At 42.7% G+C, this 23,622-nt stretch overlaps 1 protein-coding gene across 4 annotated transcripts in view; it reads right to left on the reverse strand.

Moving 5' to 3' along the window:
• Positions 1 to 23,622, reverse strand: part of LOC147017206 (CUB and sushi domain-containing protein 3-like) — an 879,227-nt gene that overhangs the window by 441,003 nt on the left and 414,602 nt on the right. For all 4 annotated transcript variants that reach the window (XM_085846657.1, XM_085846658.1, XM_085846656.1 and 1 more), the window contains one exon: positions 18,581 to 18,763. In XM_085846657.1, coding sequence (XP_085702783.1) covers positions 18,581 to 18,763 — 183 coding nt within the window. The remainder of the gene's footprint in view (positions 1 to 18,580; positions 18,764 to 23,622) is intronic.

The following is a 23,622-nucleotide window of genomic DNA, read 5'->3' on the forward strand; positions in this document are numbered from 1 at the left end:
CCTTCAAAACTCTTTAATTGCAACATCTGCAATGTAGAGGTAAAAATAATGTTATTATGAAAACACCTTCTCACTTGTAAACATGAAATACTAACCAGAGAACAGGAACCTCCTTCCAACACAGCACGTTGCAATGTCTGTGTTACTAACGTTAAAAACTGTTCCATTAACAACCATTCAAATTCCATAAAACACCAAAGGAATTAGTCGAAAGAAAATGATGTTATTACCATTCCTAAAGTAGAAACCAAAACACGATTCTCCCTTTGAATGGAAAGCTCTTTTCCTCTCTGATGATAAAATATAAATATTCCATATAATGATAGTGACATGGTTATTTTTTGGTATGAGGGAAAAACAGTTTTTCCATGAAAAAACATTTTTCAATAAAATACGGTGAATTCAACAATTATTTTCAATAACATGGAACGTGAAAAAGTAATAATGAGAAATTACCCCTTCAAGGATAACATCTTCAAGGACGAGATTCAAGGATAAGATTTTATGCCAAGGGGATATAAAAACACCTCAGAATTGAAAAGCTTGCTCATTACAAAGAATGAATGAAATAACTTGAAAGACTAGACAGAAGAGAGGTAAGATGTTTTCTTTTTGAAGACTCTTATATTACTTTTCCACCTTTATTTTTTACAAAATAAATCACCTAATAAAACAGAGATAATGTTATTTTAAACAAAAATTTGGATATAAATATAAAAAAAAAGTTGATATTGATGGTAATTTATAAGAGAAAAATATTATTTGAATACATTGTTGGGTCCAAGTGATTTGTAAGATGCTCCCCTTATATGTATGGAGACTGGAGAGGGCAATGAAAAAACATACCAAATTAAAATTGACATTTACTTCATAGCATGTGAAAAAGGATCAATGTATGCAATCACATGAGATTTGTCTGGGACAGTCCCACAAAATCTGCACAGAGAAGGGAAAATCGGGATGTGCACGTGATGTCATAAAAATGGCAAAATTGCAGGGGTCTGCATAGTCAATATCGAGTGTGACCACCTTGGATGGCGATGCACGCTTGAAGTCTATGGGCATGGATAAACAAAGGCGGCGGATCAGAGATTGCGGTATTGCTGTCCAATGGAACTGTAATGCTGCAGTCAGCTCTGCAACATTGTGTGGAGTGTTCTTTTGATGATTGCTCCTGAAAACACAACACCGCCACCTACAAAACGGTCTCTCTCAATAATGCAGCCCTGAACAAAACAGTGTCCATTCTGAAAGTACACGTGAAGACTTCCACCTGGAAAACTGACGTTGAACCTCGATTCATCGGAAAATATGATGTTTGCCAACCATCTTCCATCAAGTTACCACCAGCTGCTTCCGTGCAAGTCGGTGTTGATGTGTCAAGATTTGTCAGTGATGAGGTATCCCCTTGTTCCAATGGTGGTTCTGGCTGTATCTCATGCTGTTCTGAAGTGGTTGTGGAAGTGACTGACGACGATGTATCGGTCTTGTCTTACTCTCATCACACACTGTGCACGAGGACGAGGATGGTTGCTGACCCTTCCTGTAGCTCTGTATTAGTTCTATAGCCTAAAATCTGTTGATTGGTGGACATGAAAGTGTCGAGCAAGTCTTTCTTGACTGATTCCACCATTCAGCACACCGATGGCTTGGTTCCTTTGATCATGAGGTAGACGTGACATTTTAATTGAGAACCTCACAACTAAGGCAACCTTTGCTTTTACAGGGCATGGGTACACATGTTGAATATGCAGCATGTTTTTATAACCACTGCTCATCATTTCCAACATTTGCCATATTGTTGCGTTCAGACTCAAGCGTCCATACACAAGCAACAAAGCAGATTCGAACACAATCAAAAACCCATAACAGACGTCCATCATGCATGTTTTATTACCTCTGCCACCTAAGGTGGATGGAGGTTATGTTTTCACCCCTGTCTGTTTGTTTGTTACTTACTATTTTGATCCTTTTTCACATGCTATGAAATAAATGTCAATTTTAATTTGGTACGCGTTTTCATTGCCTCTCAGTATATTTTAACACACATGTCTCTCAATATTTTTCAATCAGTCTTCTGTGTTACTGACAATGTTTAGATATTGAACTCATAAAAAATACATATTTTGGAATTATATCCTCCTACTTATTCAAAAGAAGAAATACAAAAAGGAACAATTTAATTTCAAAATAAGACCCAAAATTAATTACTTTCCAAAATTAATAGGAAAAACATGTCAGCTTTTCTTCAAATAAAATATATTTAACATAAGATGAGATTAAAAATACCAAAATAATGTTTCATATTCTCACTTTATATTGTTTACAGATGTCAATACAGGAAACAGTATAAGGTATTGTAGAAATAAAATTATGGATCATTTACAAAACCTAAACTTAAGCAATTATAGAGCATTTCGAAAAGTAAAAGTGAGCAATTTGATGATTTCACAAGTTATAATAAAAAATATATTTAAATGCAAAAGGTTGTCTGGGTGTTACTTCAAAAAGTATGTAAACAAGGAAGGGATGGTCACAAGGTATGATCATGTGAAACCATCCCAACATCTTTCTTTGAATAATGGTTGTCCCGAAAAAAAGTAGACTGTGTGTGTGTGTGTGTGTGTGTGTGTGTGTGTGTGTGTGTGTGTGTGTGTGTGTGTGTGTGTGTGTGTGTGCGTGTGTGTCATTGATTGTTATCTCCATAATTCAGGCTTCAGAAGGTGGAACAGAGTCCTCTCAGGAGACTCAATCCACTTTTGCTTCAGTGAAGGATCGTGACCTACCCCACTGTTGCCTTCCTATTTCAGAGATTATCTGTAAATATTTAACTGTTGAATGAACTGTACAATAAAATGAAAGGATTTTTTTCACTTCATTCTTGAGGTCTTGATATTTGGTCACTGTCAAATACTACCACAGTCATTGCCATTGAGAGAGGCAGCTTGGAAATACGCCGTCTGAAGATGGTTATTACCATTATGATAATGATGATGAACAAGAAGATTTGCTGGTTTGACCGAACTTGGGTTTTTACTTTTGCCAAGGTCTGGAGTACTGAAAGGTGATCCCTGCCCATCGACAATCATCTCAATAGACCAGGGAGGCTCTCATATGTAACTTAGCCTGGTGTGGCTTCGTGGTTCGGCTGGTGGCTTGGGATCCTAGGATCCTGAGTTTGAGCCCTATTTTCCACTGAATTAACACCGGGGGTTTGACTTAACCTGACATCCTTCTGAGGTTGGTGCAATGAGCAGCAGTATACTGGTAATAGGGGCACAGCATCAGCAGCGTAGCTGCTCCCTAACTAATGATGCAACCAGCAGCCAAAAAGGCAGCACATGATGGGATATGTAGTCCAAGCAACTTTGTAGAAAAGGTACTCCAACTTTCTTTTTTTTTTTGAACACCATGTCAAGGCTCGTGTAAGAGCTAACACACAAAACATATAACAAGGCAGGAGATGAGGCCGCGTAAGAGCTAACACGCATAACACATAACAAGGCAGGAGACGAGGGGGTTTGGGGGAGAGGGGGAAGGCCAGAGAGGAGACGGTAGAAGACAGGAAGACCACTGACCTGCCCCCAGTGAGAGAGTGAGAGACACAAAGACTCAGCTTCATCACAGGAGATACCAATGATCATAAAAGCCTTGGTTTCCACAGCGTGAAGTCGATCTAGGTGTGAGACAGGAACACCACCCCAGAGGAGAGAGCAGCACTCCATCAGATAGTGGATGAAAGCTTTGCAGGTGGTTAGAAGTTCAGGTGTGCCAAGGAAGGACTTTGGATCATGTAAGATGCTCAGTCGGTGAAAGGCTTTGGAGGCCAGCTTGAAGATGTGGCTTTCCGAGGAAAGATTGATGCAGATAGTGAGGCCCAAAAGCAAACAACAGTTTTGTACATAGCAGGTGGGACCATTTGTTGGTCAAACGGTGGAGGAGCTCCTTCTGCGCCAACGGCCATCCATATCTAGTACCCAACTGTGTCTACGGATGTCCTCGTGCAGTTGGGTTACTGTTTTTTGAAGTAGGTTGGTGACAGGCTTCGCACTCTGTGGCTACTGTAAAACCCTTCACTCCACAAAACACAAAAATGAAAAGAAATCTGAAAACCCACACCATGGAAGTACCTACCTTCTGTGCAGCAGGCCCTCCGCAGGGCAGCTCATCGGATGACGGGATTGGGGCAAAGCCTTCGGGTTCCACACTCTTTGATGACAGGAGAAACATCACGGGGTAACCTTTGCGGGTCAGATTACGGTAATGTATGTCGGGGTGGAGCTAAGGTTTCGTCCACCATACGGCGGTCTCCTTAGGTTAACCTGAGGTGGTCCCTTCAGGTGGGTGCCTGGAATGTCGTCTCCTTAAGAGAGGATCCCATCAGATCAGGTGATCATCAGACCACCTTTCTCTGTTATCATCTGAGCTCAAGCATTTGAACATTGGTATTGCAACGCTCTCCGAGGTTCGGAGACTGGATACTGGCGAGATCATGACGGATGGTTACACCTACAATTGGTCTGGTCGTTCTGATGGTTACCATGCCCAAGGATTTGTTGTAGCTGTGCCCATAAAGCTGACTCCAGTGATAATTGAGGTAACACTAGTCAACAAGCGTATTAAGGCCTAAGTCACATTTGCCACGGCGGCCGTGGGGTCTTCAAAATCTACGGCCACTAGCAATTATAGGGCGGCCGCAGTATTTCCACGGTCACACAATGTAGCAGTCACATATGTTCTATTTTTGGGGGAGCCGCATGGTGTATTTATAAATTGTGGAGACCGAAAGCATAGGGGTGCCGTACAGTCTTTGATTGGATGTCGCACGGTGACCTTAGGGCGTTCCTGCGGCGGCCATAGAATTTTCAAGGCAGACGCAAGGTGCCCGCAAGGCGACTGCAGGGGGACCGCAGGGGGGCCCTAAGGTGAACGTGTGGCCAGACGGACGGTAACAAGTGCGTTCTTTTTTATTTTTTTTTTATTTTTTACCAGTTCTTTTGTTTCGGCTTGTCAAATTGCTACGGCGAACGTAGAAATGAAAAAAGTTATAACTCCATGTTATAATTCCACGGCGACCCTATGGCCTGTAAAATATAGCCAAACGGCGTAGGGCCACTCTGAGGCCACCTCAGAAACTCTGCGGCCACCGCACGTTTCTGTCAATTCAGAGGGCGTACGGCCGCCGTATCCTCACCGTAGAACAAATGTGACTTCGGCCGAAGAAACGAAGGATTTGTCACTCCTTGGGTGTTGTTTCACTGGTCTCTGTAAATGCTCCAAATGAGGTGAGTGATCTCTCTGTGAAGGGCGCATTCCATGCTGCGCTCAAGTCTGCAGTTGATCAGCGCCCCAGGTGAGATACTCTTCTTGTCTTGGGGGATTTCATTGCATCAAATGGAACTGATGGGGATGGTTATGAAACATGTGTTGTTTCCCACGGGTCTGGGTTTCAGCTCCCACAGGCTCATTGCTGGACTTGGCTTTCCAATGCTGGTGGTGTGGCAAAGGAGATTGATCATGTGCTCATTTATGGTCACTGGAGGATGATTCAGAACTGTAGGGTCTACCGGAGTGCTCAGTTCATCAACACCGACCACAGGCTTGTTGTAGCAACTCTGAAGTTGCAGCTTAAATCCGAGAGAATTGTACCATCCCAGCCTAGGTTGGATGTTGGCAAGCTCAAGTATGAGAGGGTAGCTTCGGAGTTTGCGAACAGGCTGAGTGGGGATGTGGGGAGACTGGGTGCTTTGGGGAATCCAAAAGAGTTGTGGAGTGCCTTCAAGACCACCATCCTTGATGATGCTGGTGGATGTCTTAGAAATCACTTAGAAAGAAAGAATGTCTTAGAAATAATTTTGTATCTCAAGGAACACTGGATACCATTGACCAGATTCACAGGAACAGGCTTAATGACAGAGCTGAGGTGATCACGGAGTTTCGGCGTAAAACTGGATGTGCACTGAGGGTGGACAATGAGGCCGAAATGCAAGGAATCTGTGAAGGTGTGGAGTATCACCTGCGATAAAGTGATTCTCATCCTGATGACAGGGTAACTTGCGCATGGCACTCCTCCTAGCCCATCCTGCAGTTAGACTGCAGTTAGAGTGGAGGGTGGTGGGCTCTTGACAGAGGAGTCTGAAGTGAAGTCCCGCTGGGCCGGTTACTTTGAGCGGTTGTACCAGGCTGATCCACCAGCTGTTGAGTTGGATGTCAGGGGTGTTACTACCCCTATTGCTGACCCTCTAATCAAAAGTGATCCACATTTGTTTGTGGAAACAGGCTGTGGTGAACCGCTTGAAATGGGGTAAAGCTCCTCGGATCTGTGGCATACATGGTGAACTTCTCAAGGCTGGTGGAAATACTGCACACCTGTCATTGCATGCAGTTCTGTGCTCTACATGGAACACAGACATCATCCCAACTGACTGGAAGAGGGGCCTTGTAGTCCCTCTCTGGAAAGGGAATGGTGATCGCCAGGAATGCAACAACTACCGAGGGGTGACGCTGCTCTCAATGCTGGGCAAGGGCTTTGCTCGGATAATAATTGAGAGGGTTCGCCACCATTTGCTTGAGCACCAGTGCCCAGAGCAGTCGAGCTTTACACCAAAGAGGTCAACGATTGACCGTATCCTTGCTCTTTGAGTCTTCACCAACCGCAGACGAGAGTTTCGGAAGGGGTTGCTTTCAGCCTATGTTTATCTCCACAATGTGTTTGATTCAGTGAATCGGTATGCCTTCTGGAGAATTATTGGTCTTTGTGGGGTGTCACCGAAACTGATCAATCAAATGTCTGAACTCTACTCTGGTACTGAGAGTGCAGTGAGATGTGGTGATCCCATCTCTGATTTATTTTCAGTCGTTACTGGAGTTTGTCAGGGGTGTGTACTGGCCCGCACACTTTTCAGTGCTTGTATGGACCTGATTCTGGGGAGGATGTCGGAGAGATCAAGCTACGGTGCATCATTTGGGAATGTCAGGATCTCTGACCTTGATTTCGTAGATCATGCAGTCATCTTTGTGAAGACTGTGGATATCCTTTTGGGGGCCTTAGAGGTTGTGAATGAGGAGTCAGAGCCACTGGTATTACGGTTTTCCTGGGTCAAAACTAAGGTCCAGGCTTTCCTTGACATCTTGTATTCTGCTATCTTGTCTGTACCTGTTTGTAGTGAGGATGTTGAGGTCGTGGAGAGATTCACTTACCTTGGCAGTGATATTCATGTCTCTGCTGACTGTGAGCCAAAGGTCAATAGATGTCTGGGTCAGGCCTGGGGAGTCATGGATTCACTGGATAATGGGGTGTGGCATTGCCGGTACCTGTGCGGGAGGACGAAAGTCTGAGTCTTCAGGTCCTTGGTGCTTCCAGTCTTGCTCTATGGATGTGACACTTGAATTCCAATCAAGGATCAGAGATGGAGACTGAATTCCTTTGATTCAAGGTCTCTTCGGAGAATCCATGGCTATCGCTGGTCAGACTTTTCTGTGCAACGAGCAGTGGCTGTGAGACTCAAATGAGATTTGTCACCTGCATAGTCCATGAGTGTGAGCTGCAGCTGTATGGACATGTGTTTATTTTCCAGACGCTGATCCTGCTCACCAGATTCTCTCAGCGAGGGAGCCTTCTTGAGTGGAGGAGGCCAATGGTGTTACCATGTGCCTCGTTGTTGCACTAGGTTGATCAGCATCTCAAGGAGATGGGGATGGGCCAGGCATCTGCCTGGGGGATGGTCAGGTGGAGGCCCCTGGAGGACTGTTGGAAAGTGGATGCAGCGACGTGCTGCTCTGGTGCAGGCTCCCATACCTGACCTGAAGGTTGTGGTCAAGTTTCAAAGTTGTGTGTGTCGTTTCGGAGGAGAAATCAAATTCCCATTATGGGGGGGGGCACTTCAGACACCCCCTTAGACCCTACTTTTTTCAATGTCATGAACAAACTTTGATACATCATGGGTGATGAAGATTGGAGTCAAGTTTCATCAGAATTTTGTATGTAGTTTCTGAAAAGAAAGCAAATACCTCTTTTGGGGGGGGGGTAGGTGGGGAGGGGGCACCCCCAGCATAAATTCCCTCCGTAAACCCCCTCAGATCCCAATTTTTTTCACATCGTGAACAAATTTTGGTACATCATGGGTGATGAAGGTGGTGGTCAATTTTCATCAGAATTGCATGTATAGTTTCTGAGAAGAAAGCAAATCCCTATTTTGGGGGCAATACCCCATAGACCCTCTCAGGGCCTGACTTTATTATTAATGCCATGAACATACTTTTGTACATGCTTGGTCGTGAAGGTTGTGATCGAGTTTCATCAAAATCATGCGTGCAGTTTGAGAGAAGAATTTATATGTGTTTGTGGATGGACGGATGGGAGGACGGTCAGACAGACTGATGGACTGACGACATGCCATCACATCAGCTTCCCAGGACTACATTCCAGGTGAGCTAAAAACTAGGCGGGAAAAACTATTATGAATTATTTTTGGGTCCTGAAGTTACATATTTGGGAATTATTAAGTTCTCATCACTATTTTAATTTGTATACAGTTATTTTTTTCAGTGAGCTATTTGATTAAGTCGTTTTTAAGACTATTAAGTAACATTGTGGAAAGTAGCCCAGGACTTTTGTCATGATAATTTTATCATTTATGCAAATTAGGGATGGGTTGCAGTAAAATTAACATAAAATCGTCCAATGAGGCAGAACACATTTATATACTACAAGCTTCAATGAATACCAAGCAGGAAATAATCAAAATTGTTATGAAATCTGGTACATGGCATGGAATTGAAACAAGTCTTGTGTTCTAGGTCACTGTGTCTAAAAAACTTATAAAATCCTCCAATTACTTTTTTTTGATCAGCTTCAGGTAAAAGCAATAAATAAGACATTGAGTACTAACGAAGCATTTTCTCATGTGCCAGGCCTTCTCTTTGAAGCCTCATCGAAAGTGCTAAGAGCTTTTCTGTTCTTGAGCTTTCCATCTTGCTGGAAGAGACCACCTCTGGTGAATGTCCCTTTTCAAATTTGCTGTGTTTCTTATGGTTTCCATAATGGGCTATTTTTTTTTTTAATTCAGTGTGTAAATATGGTGGAGTTTTGGACCCACCTACTCTCCCCTCCCCAACCCTGCCTTATCACTCCTCTTCACTTTGTGCAAGTGAAAATAGATGGCTCATTATTTGAGCATGACAGAAAATACTGTTCCTTCCAACACTGTTCCATAAAATAAACATAAATAAAATATTGTACTCCTGCAGCCTGAGAAGCAAACGATGCTTTTCTTCTCGAGAGTTGGCACTTACAAATAAAGATATTAAACCTAGCATACCTCAACTGTTTGGAAACAGGATTTGAATGATCACCTCAAAATACTTTGCAGCCTGCATGTGTAAGACGAAACCTTCAATGTCCTTCGTGTCCTCTAGGAATTTGAATTATTACACTCAACTTTGCTGATTTCTCCCTGGTTAATCTAAACGACCCGTGAAATATTTAAGTGAAATTTTTTTTCATCCCCTGCAGGTTTGTGTAATGGACCTAGGAAAACTGCGTCAGATCTCTGCTTGTTCCTCCTTCAAATGTTTCAGCACAAACACTTCTGTCATGTGGAGAACATCTGTCAGAATTTTTGTGTACGTTTTCTTTTCGGTCTGTGGCATTTTGGCGGTCATCCTTGCAATCAATTGAGGTGATCTGCTTGCACCATTTCCTACACCAAGGAAATATGCCCTACTTGCTTCAGCTTATGTGTACTAATGTACAACCTCATCTTCCTTTCATCCTTCAAGAAAACAGGCAAGTCATGCAAAGGCTCAACAACGAAAGAAGGCATTGGTTTCGTAAACCATATCCAACAATTAATGAGAAAGACCTCTCAAGCATCACGCAAAGGGTTGTGTTGACATGGTAATCCATCTTAATCATGTGAAAATTTTCCCACAAGTGAGCTTTGCACACTTGATGCAACGATCCATTGCTTGTGGTTTCACACATACTGTATATATATATATATATATATATATATATATATATATATATATATATATATATATATATATATATATATATATATATGTGTGTGTAGACATACAGGCACCTTATTTGGAAGATTTTTAGATGCATAACTATCTGTGTCGATGCTTAGTCACCTATTTGGCATCTATAAGATGAAAATAAATGATAATTTCAAAAGCACCTTTTGAAAATTTAACAATAGAGACCTTCCAAGCAGATGCAAGGAAAACATATGCTTCAGGATTATGACAGATACCTGCCATATCAAAAACAAGCTCAAATGAGCGAAGATCCTCGTCCTCTTAATGACGTCATAACAACGAATATGACATCATTGTGATGTATCAGGTTTGCGATAAATTATCTGTTCTAATGCCCGGCTTGATTCCCGCAAACAAAATTCAAACAGCTTGCCTAGTTTCGGAGATAATGGTATTGGCGATTTCCATTCGCGCGATATTATGATGTCAACTTATTTTCTCGGAAGATTTTCCAAAATCGGAGAGGGTTACTGCTTGCATGTGGGCTTTCTTCATATACATGGCAAGTTTCACGAAGATCGAAAGAAAACTCTGGGTTGTGAAACAAAAAACGTCCAAAAATAGGAATGACGTCATAAAAATTGATATGACGTCATAGTGATGCATCATATTTGCGGTAATTCATCTCTGCTAATGCCCTGTTCGATTCCCGCAAACAGAATTCAAAAAGCTTGCTTAGTTTCGGAGATAATTTTTTTAGGCGATTTCCATTAGCGAAAAAATTTTGACGTCATAACTTTTTTTCTAGGAGGAATTTTCAAAATCGGAGATGGTTACTGTCTACGCAGGATATTTTTTACATATATACGCCAAGTTCCAGGAAGTTTCGATGAAAACTGTAGGCTGTGAAACAAAAAAGTCCTCAAGAACAACAACGTGAGTAAGACATAGAGATCCTCCTTGAGGATCTAAAAAGTCTTCATGATGAGGAAATTGAAGGATCCCAAAAAACAGATCGTCATTGTGAAGATTCAAAACAAAGCTGAAGGCAACTACAACTGTAGTATCGCTACACGGGAGAATACCTTTACTTCTTTTTAATAATGGGGAAGGAACCAGCAGAACTAACGAGCAGTTTTTCCAGATATACTCCCCAGGAATATGCAGGAAAAGAAGTATTTTTAAAATAATCACTGTTGTGGAAATCACCTAACTTATCAATATAGAATAATAAATAATGATCATGAGTGTGAATATGAATTTGTATTGAAATTTAATTCACTTAATTTGCTATCATTTATAACAGTACACCAATTTATGTAGGCAACATTTTTTTACATTCTCAATTTGATGTTTTTGTTTGTTTGTTACCGTCGCCAGAGGAGAAGGTATTGCATTTGGGTCAATTTGTTTTCTGTTTGTTTGTTTGTTTGTCAGCACATAACTTTAGTGTTTTTCTCCGCAACCGCTTGTTGGATTGACATAATTTTCAACGTTGGCACGAATACTCATGTAGCATGTTATAGTGATAATGATGACGTCATAGGTCACGTGGTGTGGCAGCCATGTTGAAAAAAACTGAAAAAAAATTGGCCCTCCGTATCTCTGAAACCGCACCAAGGAAAAAAGTGAAACCTGGCAAACGGCAAGTTCTCCTCAAGGGGAATAAGTGTTTTTTTTTTTTAATGACATCATAGGTGCCTTCGTTATGTCATAATTTCATATGTAGAACACTACATCCGATCAGTATGAAAAATTTTGAGTCATTTCGGGATAAAATGGTCCACAGAAAAAAAAAAAAATCAGTGACGTCAACGTTCACGTGATTTGGTAGCCAATTTTTTTTTTTTAAAACCTTCAAAAATCTTTTTCTCTGAAATGGCTGAACATATCGAGGCGAAACTTCACGTAAATATTCCCCAACCCTTGGGGATACCAGGGTATTCAGGAATAATTGATGTCACATGGTCTGGCATCCATATTGGATTGAGCAAAAATCTTTAAAAATATATATTTCTCTTGAACCGCTTCAACAATCGACGTGTAAGCAAAATTATGATCGAGTGTTGATGCGGAATATATGTTTTAAATTTCAACCTGATTAGACACATGGTATGGCAGCCAGAATTATTTATTTTTTGATTCTGGGTTCTCCTATATTTTTTATTTTTTTTGAATAAGGGTCACTTGGCTGTGTCTGGATGGGTTTTAGGGAGAGGAGCAGCTGAAATGTGAATCCTATCCAGGTTCCCCATGATGACTCCATCTTTGCTTTTTGCTTGTCTGGGTTCCTTCTGATTACACCAATGTAGGATTGTACCTATTTGGTCTTCCATTTGATTTGAATTGAATTTATTTTAATCCCATTCTAAATTCAATTGAATAATAATAATAATAATAATAAATGTCATTGGTCAGGGTCAGGTGTCGAATCAAAATGGGTTTGCATCAAAGCGTGACGTCTTGGTACCTGGTCATCACTGCCAGCAGTTATAAAGGAGCAGTTCTAGTGATGTCTCTTATTAATTATGTAACCAACAGTCCACAAATACCACACAAAACAAGTCCTGGCGAGGGTCTGCAATCTCTGATTGCTTTTTTCTTTTTTTTTTGGTGATTGTTTGATCAAATGTTTTATATTGATATGAAATGTTGAACGTATATGCATTTCTAAATTGGCATACAAGCCAGCGGAAGCGGCAAACTGATAATAAAACTGAACTGAACTGAAATGTGTGTGTGTGTGTGTGTGTGTGTGTGTGTGTGTGTGTGTGTGTGTGTGTGTGTGTGTGTGTGTGTGTGTGTGTGTGTGTGTGTGTGTGTGTGTGTGTGTGTGTGTGTGTGTGTATATGTATGTCCTCTATATACAACTCCAAAACCATGAAACATAGCAGCCTCAAATTTGCATGCATAGGTCAACAAAAGGAACTCCAAGGGAGTACATGAATGAAAACTGGGTATTTGGGTAAATTTTAACACTCCTTTGAAGATAATTTCAGTTGTGCTTATCACAAAAAATACAAAATAAGCCTGATGAAGATGGCGGCGCACCATCTTGGTCAGCCCTGTGTCAGCTTACTGGGGTCTTAAGCCACCATTTTGTTTGACCTCTTCAACAATGCTTTGATACTAGCAACAGGCCGCAATGGTTTCTTAACGATAAAGTACTTAATATTTTTTCTTCACTTTCTTCACTCATATCATTGAATTTCTCATCTTCATAACTACGATGCACTGTATACATCGCTTTTGTCGGTGCTATAGTTTTCAAACTAGGAGGCTGGAGTGATTCCATGCATTTTACAATATCATTTTCCACGATGGATTGTCACGGAATAATTAAAGTATATAATCAAAATATGATTTCGCATTTGAGAATCAGATCTTGTGGAATAAATAACGATCAAAATCTGTTGTGAAATCTGAAAATTTAAAGAAATTAGCGATGTTTTAGTTTTGCAGGCATGCCTCATTACAAATCAGCTTGCTTGTTCTTGCCAAGCTCGCTGCTCCTTATCAACCGTTTAGTTGGAGTGCTTCCTTGAGTGCTTAAGCCACTTGGTGAGTGCTCTGCAAGTTACTTGGTTGTTTATTTGCAAGGCATGGCGATACATGGCAAAAGTACCTGGATTGTCACTCTGCTAAGCACAACGAAAAATACATCGATTGACGTACAAAATTCAGCCCCCACCCGCCTGCATTGGGCCCCACAGTGTCATGTGGTGTCTCGGGTGGTGGCTTGCCAGCTGAAAATGTTGTGCAATTTTGTTTTTACACAACATAGCTTTTTACACGTTGTTGTGTGATCTGCTTTCATTTTACCACCCGTCACTTCAACAAAGATACATAAAAATAACATCCATCGACCTCGTGTTTGGAATTCCGCCATGTTGATTTGAGCTGTAAAAAGCATAGACCGACATTTTGTTTTCTCTGTTGATTGATATATTTTTGAATTTAATTTCACTAATTTTTCACCTGATTTCCTCTTTCAAAATGGTCTGTTGAAAGATAAACCATTGTGTTTGATGCACTTTGGGTACTTGTGTGTACATATGCTTGGAGCAATTTCATGAATTATATGATGCAATTTTCAATGATACACTCTCACGGACAAATTAAATTATATCACCCAGATATGATTTTGGCTTTGAGGATCAGATCTCTTAGACTAAATAAGTGTCGAAATCTGGATTGAAATCTGAAAAGGTGAAGAAACTAACAATGTTTTGTTTTTCCGTGGGTGTCCTGCCATTACCAATCAGCTTGCTATCGCTTGCTAAGTCAGCCGTTCCATATCAACCATTTCATTGGAGTGTTTGCTTGAGTGCTTAAGCCACTTGGCAAGTACTCTACAAGCTGCTTTGTAGTTCGTTTGCAAGCCATTGTGATACATGGCAAAAGTACCCCCACTGTCACTGAAAAATACAACCAAAAATACATCAATCAACGTCCAAAGTTCAGGCCTCAACAGCCTGCGTTGGGCACCGCGGCATTGTGCAGTGCCTCAGGTGAAGCCTTGCCCGTTGAAAATGTTGTGCAATTTTCTGTTATCGGACATTTTCCCTTTTTGTGTGATCTGTTTTCATTATACGACCAACCACTTTGACATATATGGAAAAATATAGAATAAATTGAACGTTTGGTTTTTATTTTAATTTCTTCAACCATTTCATTGGAGTGCTTACTTGACGACTTAAGCAACTTGGCAAGTGCTCTACAAGCTTCAATCTCTACAAGCTTCCATGGCAATACAGCAGCTCAGTTCTTCATGGGGACATCCCCAGAGTTAGGAAGGCAAAATATATTAGAGGATGAGAATGAGTAAAGCAACAGGACAAGTGAAGTGTGAGTTCACGAGAGAATTGAAAAATGTTTTCAGTGGCTGCAAAATAATGAATCCCCACACCATGGCAGTATGGCTTAGAGGTACACACACTTACTCGAAGCTGTCTAGCCTGGGTTCGAACCTCAACCAACTACAAAATATCATTCCGGTGTTTCACAGGCAGAGTGATTCATCAATGTTTGTGCATGTTAAACTGAATGTCAAATCTGCCAGAAATTATTCTGCCCCCCCCCACCCCCATTGCCTGCTCCTTCCCTCCTCACTCTCACTCCTCCCTCTCTTCCCCTCCTCTGTCTCCTCCCCTCTCTCTCTCTCCCTCTCTCCCTCACTTCCTTGCTCCCCCACCCCCATCCTTGCACACCTCACTCATCTCCCCTATATATATATATATATATATATATATATATATATATATATATATATATATATATCTCTATCTCTATCTCTCTCTCTCTCTCTCTCTCTCTCTCTATCTCTATCTCTCTCTCTCTCTCTCTCTCTCTCTCTCTCTCTCTCTCTCTCTCTCTCTCTCTCTCTCTCTCCCGCTCCTATTAGCAAAGCGATGGGTTGCATTTGCTTGTAACTAAATAAATTAATATAAGTTCCCTCACAAGAAGCTTCAACACAGAAGAAGGTCATTCGGCCCGTAAAGCATATGCAATGGTTGCCAACCTATGGCTGTTTGTCCATGCTCTACCCAAAGAAAATGCTGAGTATAAGGCAAGTAAGTAACATGTACAAGTTTTTTTTTAAGTCTTTGCTATGACTCGGCGGAGTCAGATTTAAACTGCTGACCTGCTCACAGACTCAGAGCAGATACTCTAACCCAGGGGTCGGGAACGTGTGGCTCGCGAGCCAGGTATGGCTCTTTTGATGATTGCATCTGGCTCGCAGATAAAATTGGAGTTTGAAACTTGGAAAGCCCAATATTTCTCGCAGAAGCTTTACCTATAGTTTGAATGGTGTCGTGCTTCATTCACGTGCAGGGCTGAACTTGGCAGAAGGAGAGAAGAAAAAACACCTCCGAATTGTCTGAAGCGGTTTTTGTTTCGTCCAGTCATGCGGCCGACGCGAGTAGTGATTTCGGTTCCTCCAATGACGTGCCGCCGCCGAGACGCGTCACGGAATTCATCTCGACCAATCACGCGCCACCGCTGAGGCGACAGCATCCCAGAGTCGGCCGGCCGCGCCGCACCTCTCGAGTATGTCAGCCCGTGCGCAGGCCAGCCAGACTCACTTGGGTCAACATCTCCCTCTCTCTCATTTGCTCAAAGCTAACCCTTCGATGAAGAAGATGGCGAAAAGAAAAAAAGATGAGGAGTATCGTACATTTCAGGACGAATGGGCCGAAGAATTCGCCTTTGTGGAGAGAGCAGGTTCTGTGGTGTGTCTAATTTGCAATGACAAAATTGCATCGATGAAACGGTCGAATATAAAGCGGCACTTTGACACGCGCCATGCGACCTTTGCATCAAAATACCCTGTGGGAGACAGCAGAAAGAAAGCGTGCCAAGAGCTACCGAGCAGGGTGCAAGCCAGCCAGCAGCAACTCCGCGTATGGACCCGGCAAGGTGACTATAATTCCGCCAGCTTTGCTGGATCTTTAGCAATAGTGAGGAACGGAAAACCATTCACAGATGGCGAGGATGCTAAAACGTTCATGCTGGATGTCGCCAATGAACTTTTTGATGATCTTCCAAACAAAGACAAGATAATCAAATGGATACAAGACATGCCTCTGTCGGCAAGAACTGTTCATGATCGTACCATCATGATGGCAAACCAAGTGGAGGAAACGCAAGTGAAGGACATAAATACAGCGCCGTTCTTTTCCCTGGCTTTGGATGAGTCAACAGACGTAAGCCATTTGTCGCAGTTCAGTGTGATTGCAAGATATGCTGCTGGTGATACACTGCGCGAAGAAAGTCTTGCTGTTCTGCCAATAAAAGGGTCCACAAGAGGTGAGTATTTATTCAAGTCTTTCATGGAGTTCGCTCAAGAAAAAAATCTACGAATGGATAAACTTATCTCGGTGTGTACTGATGGTGCTCCGTGTATGGTGGGGAAAAACAAAGGATTTGTGGCGCTTCTCCGTGAACATGAAAATAGACCCATCCTAAGTTTCCATTGCATTCTACACCAGGAGGCACTTTGTGCTCAGATGTGTGATGGGCAGCTTGGCGAAGTGATGTCGCTGGTCATTCGTGTGATCAATTTTATTGTTGCCTGAGCCTTAAATGCTCGCCAGTTTAAAACACTGCTGGATGAAGTTGGAAATAACTATCACGGTCTGCTTTTGCACAGCAATGTGCGTTGGTTGTCAAGAGGGAAGGTGCTTAGCCGTTTGCGGCTTGCCTGAACGAAATCCGGACTTTCCTTGAAATGAAAGGGATTGAGCATCCTGAGCTAGCCGAAACTGAGTGGCTCCTCAAGTTTTACTATCTCGTGGATATGACTGAACATCTGAACGAGCTCAACGTGAAAATGCAAGGCATTGGAAATACAGTGTTATCCCTTCAACAAGCCGTGTTTGCTTTTGAAAACAAGCTGGAGCTCTTTATCATGGATCTTGAAACAGGTCGTTTACTACATTTTGAAAAACTGAGACAATTTAAAGATGCATGCACAGCAAGTGAGCCCACTCAAAACTTTGATCTCCACCAGTTAGCTGGCTTCACATCCAGTCTCCTACAGTCATTCAAAGCACGCTTTGGAGAATTTCGTGAGCACACTCGTCTTTTTAAGTTCATCACCCATCCAAACGAGTGTTCACTGAACACAGCCGACCTGAGTTACATTCCTGGTGTCTCCGTCAGAGATTTTGAAGCAGAAGTGGCTGACCTGAAGGCCTCAGACATGTGGGTGAATAAGTTCAAGTCACTGAATGAAGATTTGGAAAGAATCGCACGACAGAAAGCAGAGTTGGCGAGCAAGCACATGTGGACAGAAATGAAAAAACTTCAACCCGAAGACGAGCTGATTATCAAAACTTGGAACGCACTTCCTGTCACATACCTCACACTGCAGCGTGTGAGTATTGCTGTATTGACCTTGTTTGGATCTACGTATGCATGTGAGCAGTCATTCTCACATCTTAAAAACATCAAGTCCAACCTATGATCACGTCTAACGGATGAAAGCCTCAACGCTTGCATGAAGCTTAACCTCACCAAGTACCAACCAGACTACAAAGCCATCAGCAAATCCATGCAGCACCAGAAGTCCCATTAATGGTGAGTATTATAACAACATTATTTAAAAGAATAAATTCAGAGGCTTATTATACTCACATTTAGTTGAATTCAGTCTTAAAATATATTATATGGCTCTCACTGAAATAGATTTCCAAATATTTTGCTTTAATGGCTCTCTGAGTCAAAAACGTTCCCGACCCCTGCTCTAACCATTACACCACTGAGTGTCCATGGTTACAGAAAACTTCTGAGTATGCAGATTGCTCATTGCTTCATTTGATAGTATAATAAAGAAATTGGACTGTGCTTGCAATTAGAAGTTGTATCACCTTACCAACAAGACAATGTGAGATCTACAAGAAGTCTTTGAAAGTGCAAGCAGATACCACAATCAGAGTCACATTTGAAAAACTCAGCATGCTATAGGATGTAAAGCCTTGTTTGTGTCATGGGCAGTGAGCAAAGCATAATTTGCAAAGCAACATCCAATATCAAGCAGTTTTCAGAAGCAACATGATAAACTAGTAAACTCTGAAATGATGGTACTTACAAATGCAGCGGGGGATGTTAGCAGTCCACTGATTGTTACTTTGGCACGTAATAATCTTCTCTCCAACCAGCTCGAAAGCATGCTCACATTCGAAGTTCAACTGATCACCATGCATTAAGCTTGAACCTTCACGTTTCCCATATGCAGGAACCCCAGGATCCCCACATGTTCCAGCATCAATTTCTGAAAAGAGACAGAAACAAAAATACAAATTTAACTCCGAATCAAAACAAATGAATTATTAAACACAAAGATGTTTATGCTGGGTGCATTGAAATTGCCTTACCAGATATAATATTATATATATAGCAAAGGTACCCGGAGTTGCTGAGCAACGGCCTGGTCCCTCATACCACCCATAACTCCTCCCACTCTACCCCTTCCATCCAGACTCTCACCCCCACCCCGACTCCTCCCTCCTCCCAACGTTTCCCCTCCATAATCCCACACCTCCCCTGCTTCCTCCCTCCATTCTCCCTCCCACCCACCCTTCACCCTTCCTTCTCCCACGACCTCCCACTCCCTCCCTCCCACCAGACTCCCACCTCTTCTCCATGACAGGTAACATATTAGCTAGCAGACTACCCATCCTCTGGGTGTGTCGAATTTGCACATTACTTGCTGAAAAAAGAATAGTCTGTGTTTTGCAAGTAGCCGAGATGTTTGTGTGGTTAAAAATGTTTTAAAAAGAGGTTGTGTGTGCTTAAAATGTTCTCGATGATCTTAACTCTAAATAGTCTGTTCCAAAAGTAGTTAGGGTCTAAAGGGTTGAAAGGATCTAATCTCTCAAGCATGTAAAAAGGGTCTAAAAAGGTCCTAGTGGTCTAAAGCTCAAAATGGTCAAGGGTTCAAGCTGTCTCATCTGTCTGAGGAGTTTAAGGGGTCTGAAGGGTCTTACGGATCTAATGGTTATTTGGGGGTATTGGGAGTCTAATGGGAATCTTCTTCGGAATCTTTGGGGTGTAAAGGGTCTTTGGGGTCTGAAGGGTCTTTGGGGTTTAAAAGTTCTTCAGGGTGTTAAAGGTCTTCAAAGGTTGAGGTGGTGGATGAAAATACCCGAAGGACAATTCCAAGGTTGGACTGGATATGTGTGCCAAATTTGGTGGTTGTCAGCTCAGCGGCCTTTGCAAAAAATGCGAACATACAGAAAGACGTATAGATGACAAATTCTATTTACTAGCTACTAGCAAATATGACCCGTCGCTTCGCTGACAGGAATACTGAGAGAGGTGGGGAGAAAAGGATGGTGGAGAAAAAGAGGGGTGAGAGGGTGAGAGGGTGAGAGAGAGAGAGAGAGAGAGAGAGAGAGAGAGAGAGAGAGAGAGAGAGAGAGAGAGAGAGAGAGAGAGAGAGAGGAGGTGGAGAGCAAAAGAGAAAGGATGGGGAAGTGAGGAGGGGCAAGGGAGCGAGCAGTGAAGTGGAAGGAAGCATAAGGGGAGGAGACAGGAAGGCAGCATGAGGTGAGGGAAAGGGAAGGAAAGGCAGATGGGTGGTGGAGTGTTAATTACGATTCATACTGTCTCATCAAAATGATTCTGCATAGAATAACAGTGAATATGGAAACAAAACAATGTCTGAACTCAATTTTCTACCGGACATACTATAAATACCACCCAGAGACAACCACTGCCCCAACATATCCAGAGACAAACACCAACCAGACGTGTCCAGAGACAAACGCCGTCTGGACGCATCCAGAGAGAAACATCACCTGGACATGTCAGAAGACAAACGCTACCAGGATGCACCCAGAGACAAACACCATCTGGAGATAAACACGACCCAGACACATCCAGAGAAAAACACCGTCTGGACACGTCTGGAGCAAACACCGCCAAGAGACACATACAGCGTCCGTACACGTCCAGAGAAGACCACCATCTGGAGTATCAAATAAGATGTGGATACAACTGTCTCGACGTTTAAAAGCATTACAGTTGAAATGCGATAACCTCTCGAATCTGTTCACATCAGCAACATTTCTAAATTAAAAATGCGGGATTGACTTTGGCAGCAGCAGTAATGATTGCGAAAAAAAAGTGTTAATTGTCCAATATGGACATTGTTTGACACTCCGGTCACCCCCTGGTGATGCTTGCTTTAATCGATCGCGAATCACTTGCCAGTAGTTACAAAACAATGAATCGCCACATCACGGCAAGATCGCTCCCACCTCTCCTCATTCCCCCCTCCTCACTCCCCCACCCCTACTTGCTCCTCTCCCTCTTTACTGCCCCACCCATCCTTACTTCCCCCTCCCTCCCCTCTCCCCCCTCCTTCATATCTCGCTCCCCTCCGACCTCTCTCTCTCTCTCTCTTTATTCCACCCTCCGCCCCCACTTAGTCTTCCATCAGTGAAGCAATGGGTTGTATTTGCGAATATATAATACATCGATTGAATCTTCATTGAATCTTTTAATTTTTTTGTCAATTTTCTTCCTTGAATGATCGACTGGGAGTCCTCGCTTAATGCTCAGGATGCGTTCGCACAAAGTTGAGTGTTATGTGAAAAAGTGTAAATTGAAAATGTTTTTCCCATTGGCGTCATGTTCAAAGCTGAGTGCGCATTCCAGGGAAGTAATTTTCGGTCATCCTAAGCTAACTCAAGTGAATACTGTGCGAAAAACATAAGAACTACATCAATTCAATTTATGTAGCATGAAGACTCTTACGATAGTCATTTCCATCATGTGCGTTAAGAATTGTGTCTTCCCTGTAGGGGTTATAATGTAATAAAATGTGTTGGGTTGGGTAGCTAGCGCCACCTCTCAACCCATTGGGATAATAACAACATCAGCGCAGAATGAAGTGTGCCATGACTGCCATCATCACATAGAGTGTGTGTTGTTTTACTGCCATGGCTTCTTGGCATGTGCGACGAACACCAGCATTCTGGAACCTCCGTCGAAGTCATGGCTTTAGAAGCACACACAGAGTTCCCAAATTCCCATTTATTGTTTAAATCCCCACCAAGTCCTTGTTTGTCTGTCCGTCTGTATGGACATCCACCATGTACTGTAATTTATTGCCTACCCCTGTACTGTATGTCGTTTCCCTAATCTCTGTCCATTCCCCTCCACCTGAGCATAACTGATATATGGATCTGGACATGACACAGCCCCCCTGGAATAATTGCCGCATTCCCTGGCTTTGTGCCATGGACATTTTTGGACTTGTGGAGTTCATCCCGGGCACATGGGGGTGGAAGAGATTTCTCATGTTAGGTGCTGAGCTCCATTCCTGGCGACAGCCAGAAGGGCCAATTGAATGCATATCTTGGCGGGCAGCAGAATGGGTAGGGCTGTGGGGGCATCGCCCAATGGCTGGCACGGGGCGAGCTTGCAACATCTGACATGGCACAATAGCTGGCCCAGGCCATCCCGGAAGATCTGGCATGCAGTTCTTCGGCCCCGCCTGCCCCAGGGACTATAAAGCTGCGTCTGACGCTCTGGTACTCTCACTCTCTCTTCCCTGATCCTGGACGCTTTGGTTCGCGGTTTCAATGGAGCTCGTGGGTCCTTGTTTGTGGAATGCAGTAATGGGGCCATTCCGACGAGTGACAGGGAGAGTGGTATTCAAGTTGGGGAGGGTGACGGTTCCACGTACATTAGGCTGAGGCCACCCTGCCCTTCTCAATTTAACTCCCCGTGTTGTGGTCTGGTGGGTTCCTTTGTCATGTTATCCGGTAGGGAAGGAATAGGATAAGTTAAGTCTGTGATTTGTGCATTATATTTTTGTAAATACACACAATAATTGTTCTTTGTTGAATTTCCCCTTTTCCTGCCCTGCTTGCCCTTTGACACTATTAAAAGCCATTGAGTTCCCTTCCCTCCTTCCCATACCCCACATTGCTTTTTGCAAATACAATATTCTTATTGAATTATATTTCCAATCATCCATTGTTTCAGCAATGTTCGTAGATACATTAGCCGGGGGATTAAATTCCCCAACCAATTGGCTCACATCAGTCTGGTGTTGTGCTCAAGGTAAACTTGGCCACCTTATTCAAAATCCAAGAAAGATAAAAGTAAACAACTGCCAAGGGCATGATTCCCCGATAAGGAAACTGCGTGTACCCCAGTTAAACGGTAGTCAGACGGAGGGCACTGGGTCACGTGGTTAAATTGTTGGTGTTCGCGGTCGATTGGCGACCTTCCGCAACACGTACTTATTTGTGGGCATCGGCCTCAATTCCCGGTGAGTCCCAGGAGAACCAGGGATAACCCCCACCCTCGTAGTACCCCTGCAAACGTGGGCACACAAGTGTGTATGAATAAGTTCATAAAATGACAATAACTAAATCAGGAAATGGAGAACATAGATAAATATTTATTTTAATATGAGAATGGCAGTAAGAATCATGTTATTATCCTCTCTGGGGTATATGGATTACAGTAAATCTTGGCTCGGGTCTTGAGACCTCGGGGGGGGGGGGGGTGTTCAGTTACCAAGTTTCTTGTGGAGTGCAAGCCAAGTGGCTTAAGAATTCAAGCAAGCACTCCATTTGAAAAACAGTTGATAAGGAATGGTAGGCTTGGCAAGCTTGGCAAGTTGGCGAGCTGCTTGATAACTGAACACACCCCAGGTTTTCGTTTTGAGCATGTATTCTAATCTCTCAAGCATGTAAAAAAAAGGTCTTATGGTTCTTTGGGGTCTTTATAGGCTGAGGTTGTGGATGAAAATACACTTCGGCCAACCCCTGGGTCAGATTTTGTCTGTGTGCCAAATGTTGTGGTTGTTGGCTCAGCAGTCTTGCAAAAAAACGCAAACAGAAAGAGAGACAGACAGAGAGACAGACAGACAGACAGACAGACAGTCATCCGATGAATCTTATTTATTAGATTAGAATGCCATGCCGTGGTTGAAGGACGCTTTTTGCTGCTTTATATACCTTAATATGGCAAGAGTTAAAAACATGGGAATTCAAATGGATAATTATTTGTCGTGTAGTTGAGTCTGAAAGGGTCTACAGGATCTACAGTCTTGGAGGTCTTTGGGTCTTTTGGGTCCTTTGGGACTTTACGGTCTTCTGTGTCCTCGGG

Source organism: Eptatretus burgeri, chromosome 11, assembly GCF_056783735.1.
Source record: "Eptatretus burgeri isolate ZD-2024b chromosome 11, Ebu_testis_v1, whole genome shotgun sequence".
Classification (NCBI taxonomy): domain Eukaryota; kingdom Metazoa; phylum Chordata; class Myxini; order Myxiniformes; family Myxinidae; genus Eptatretus; species Eptatretus burgeri.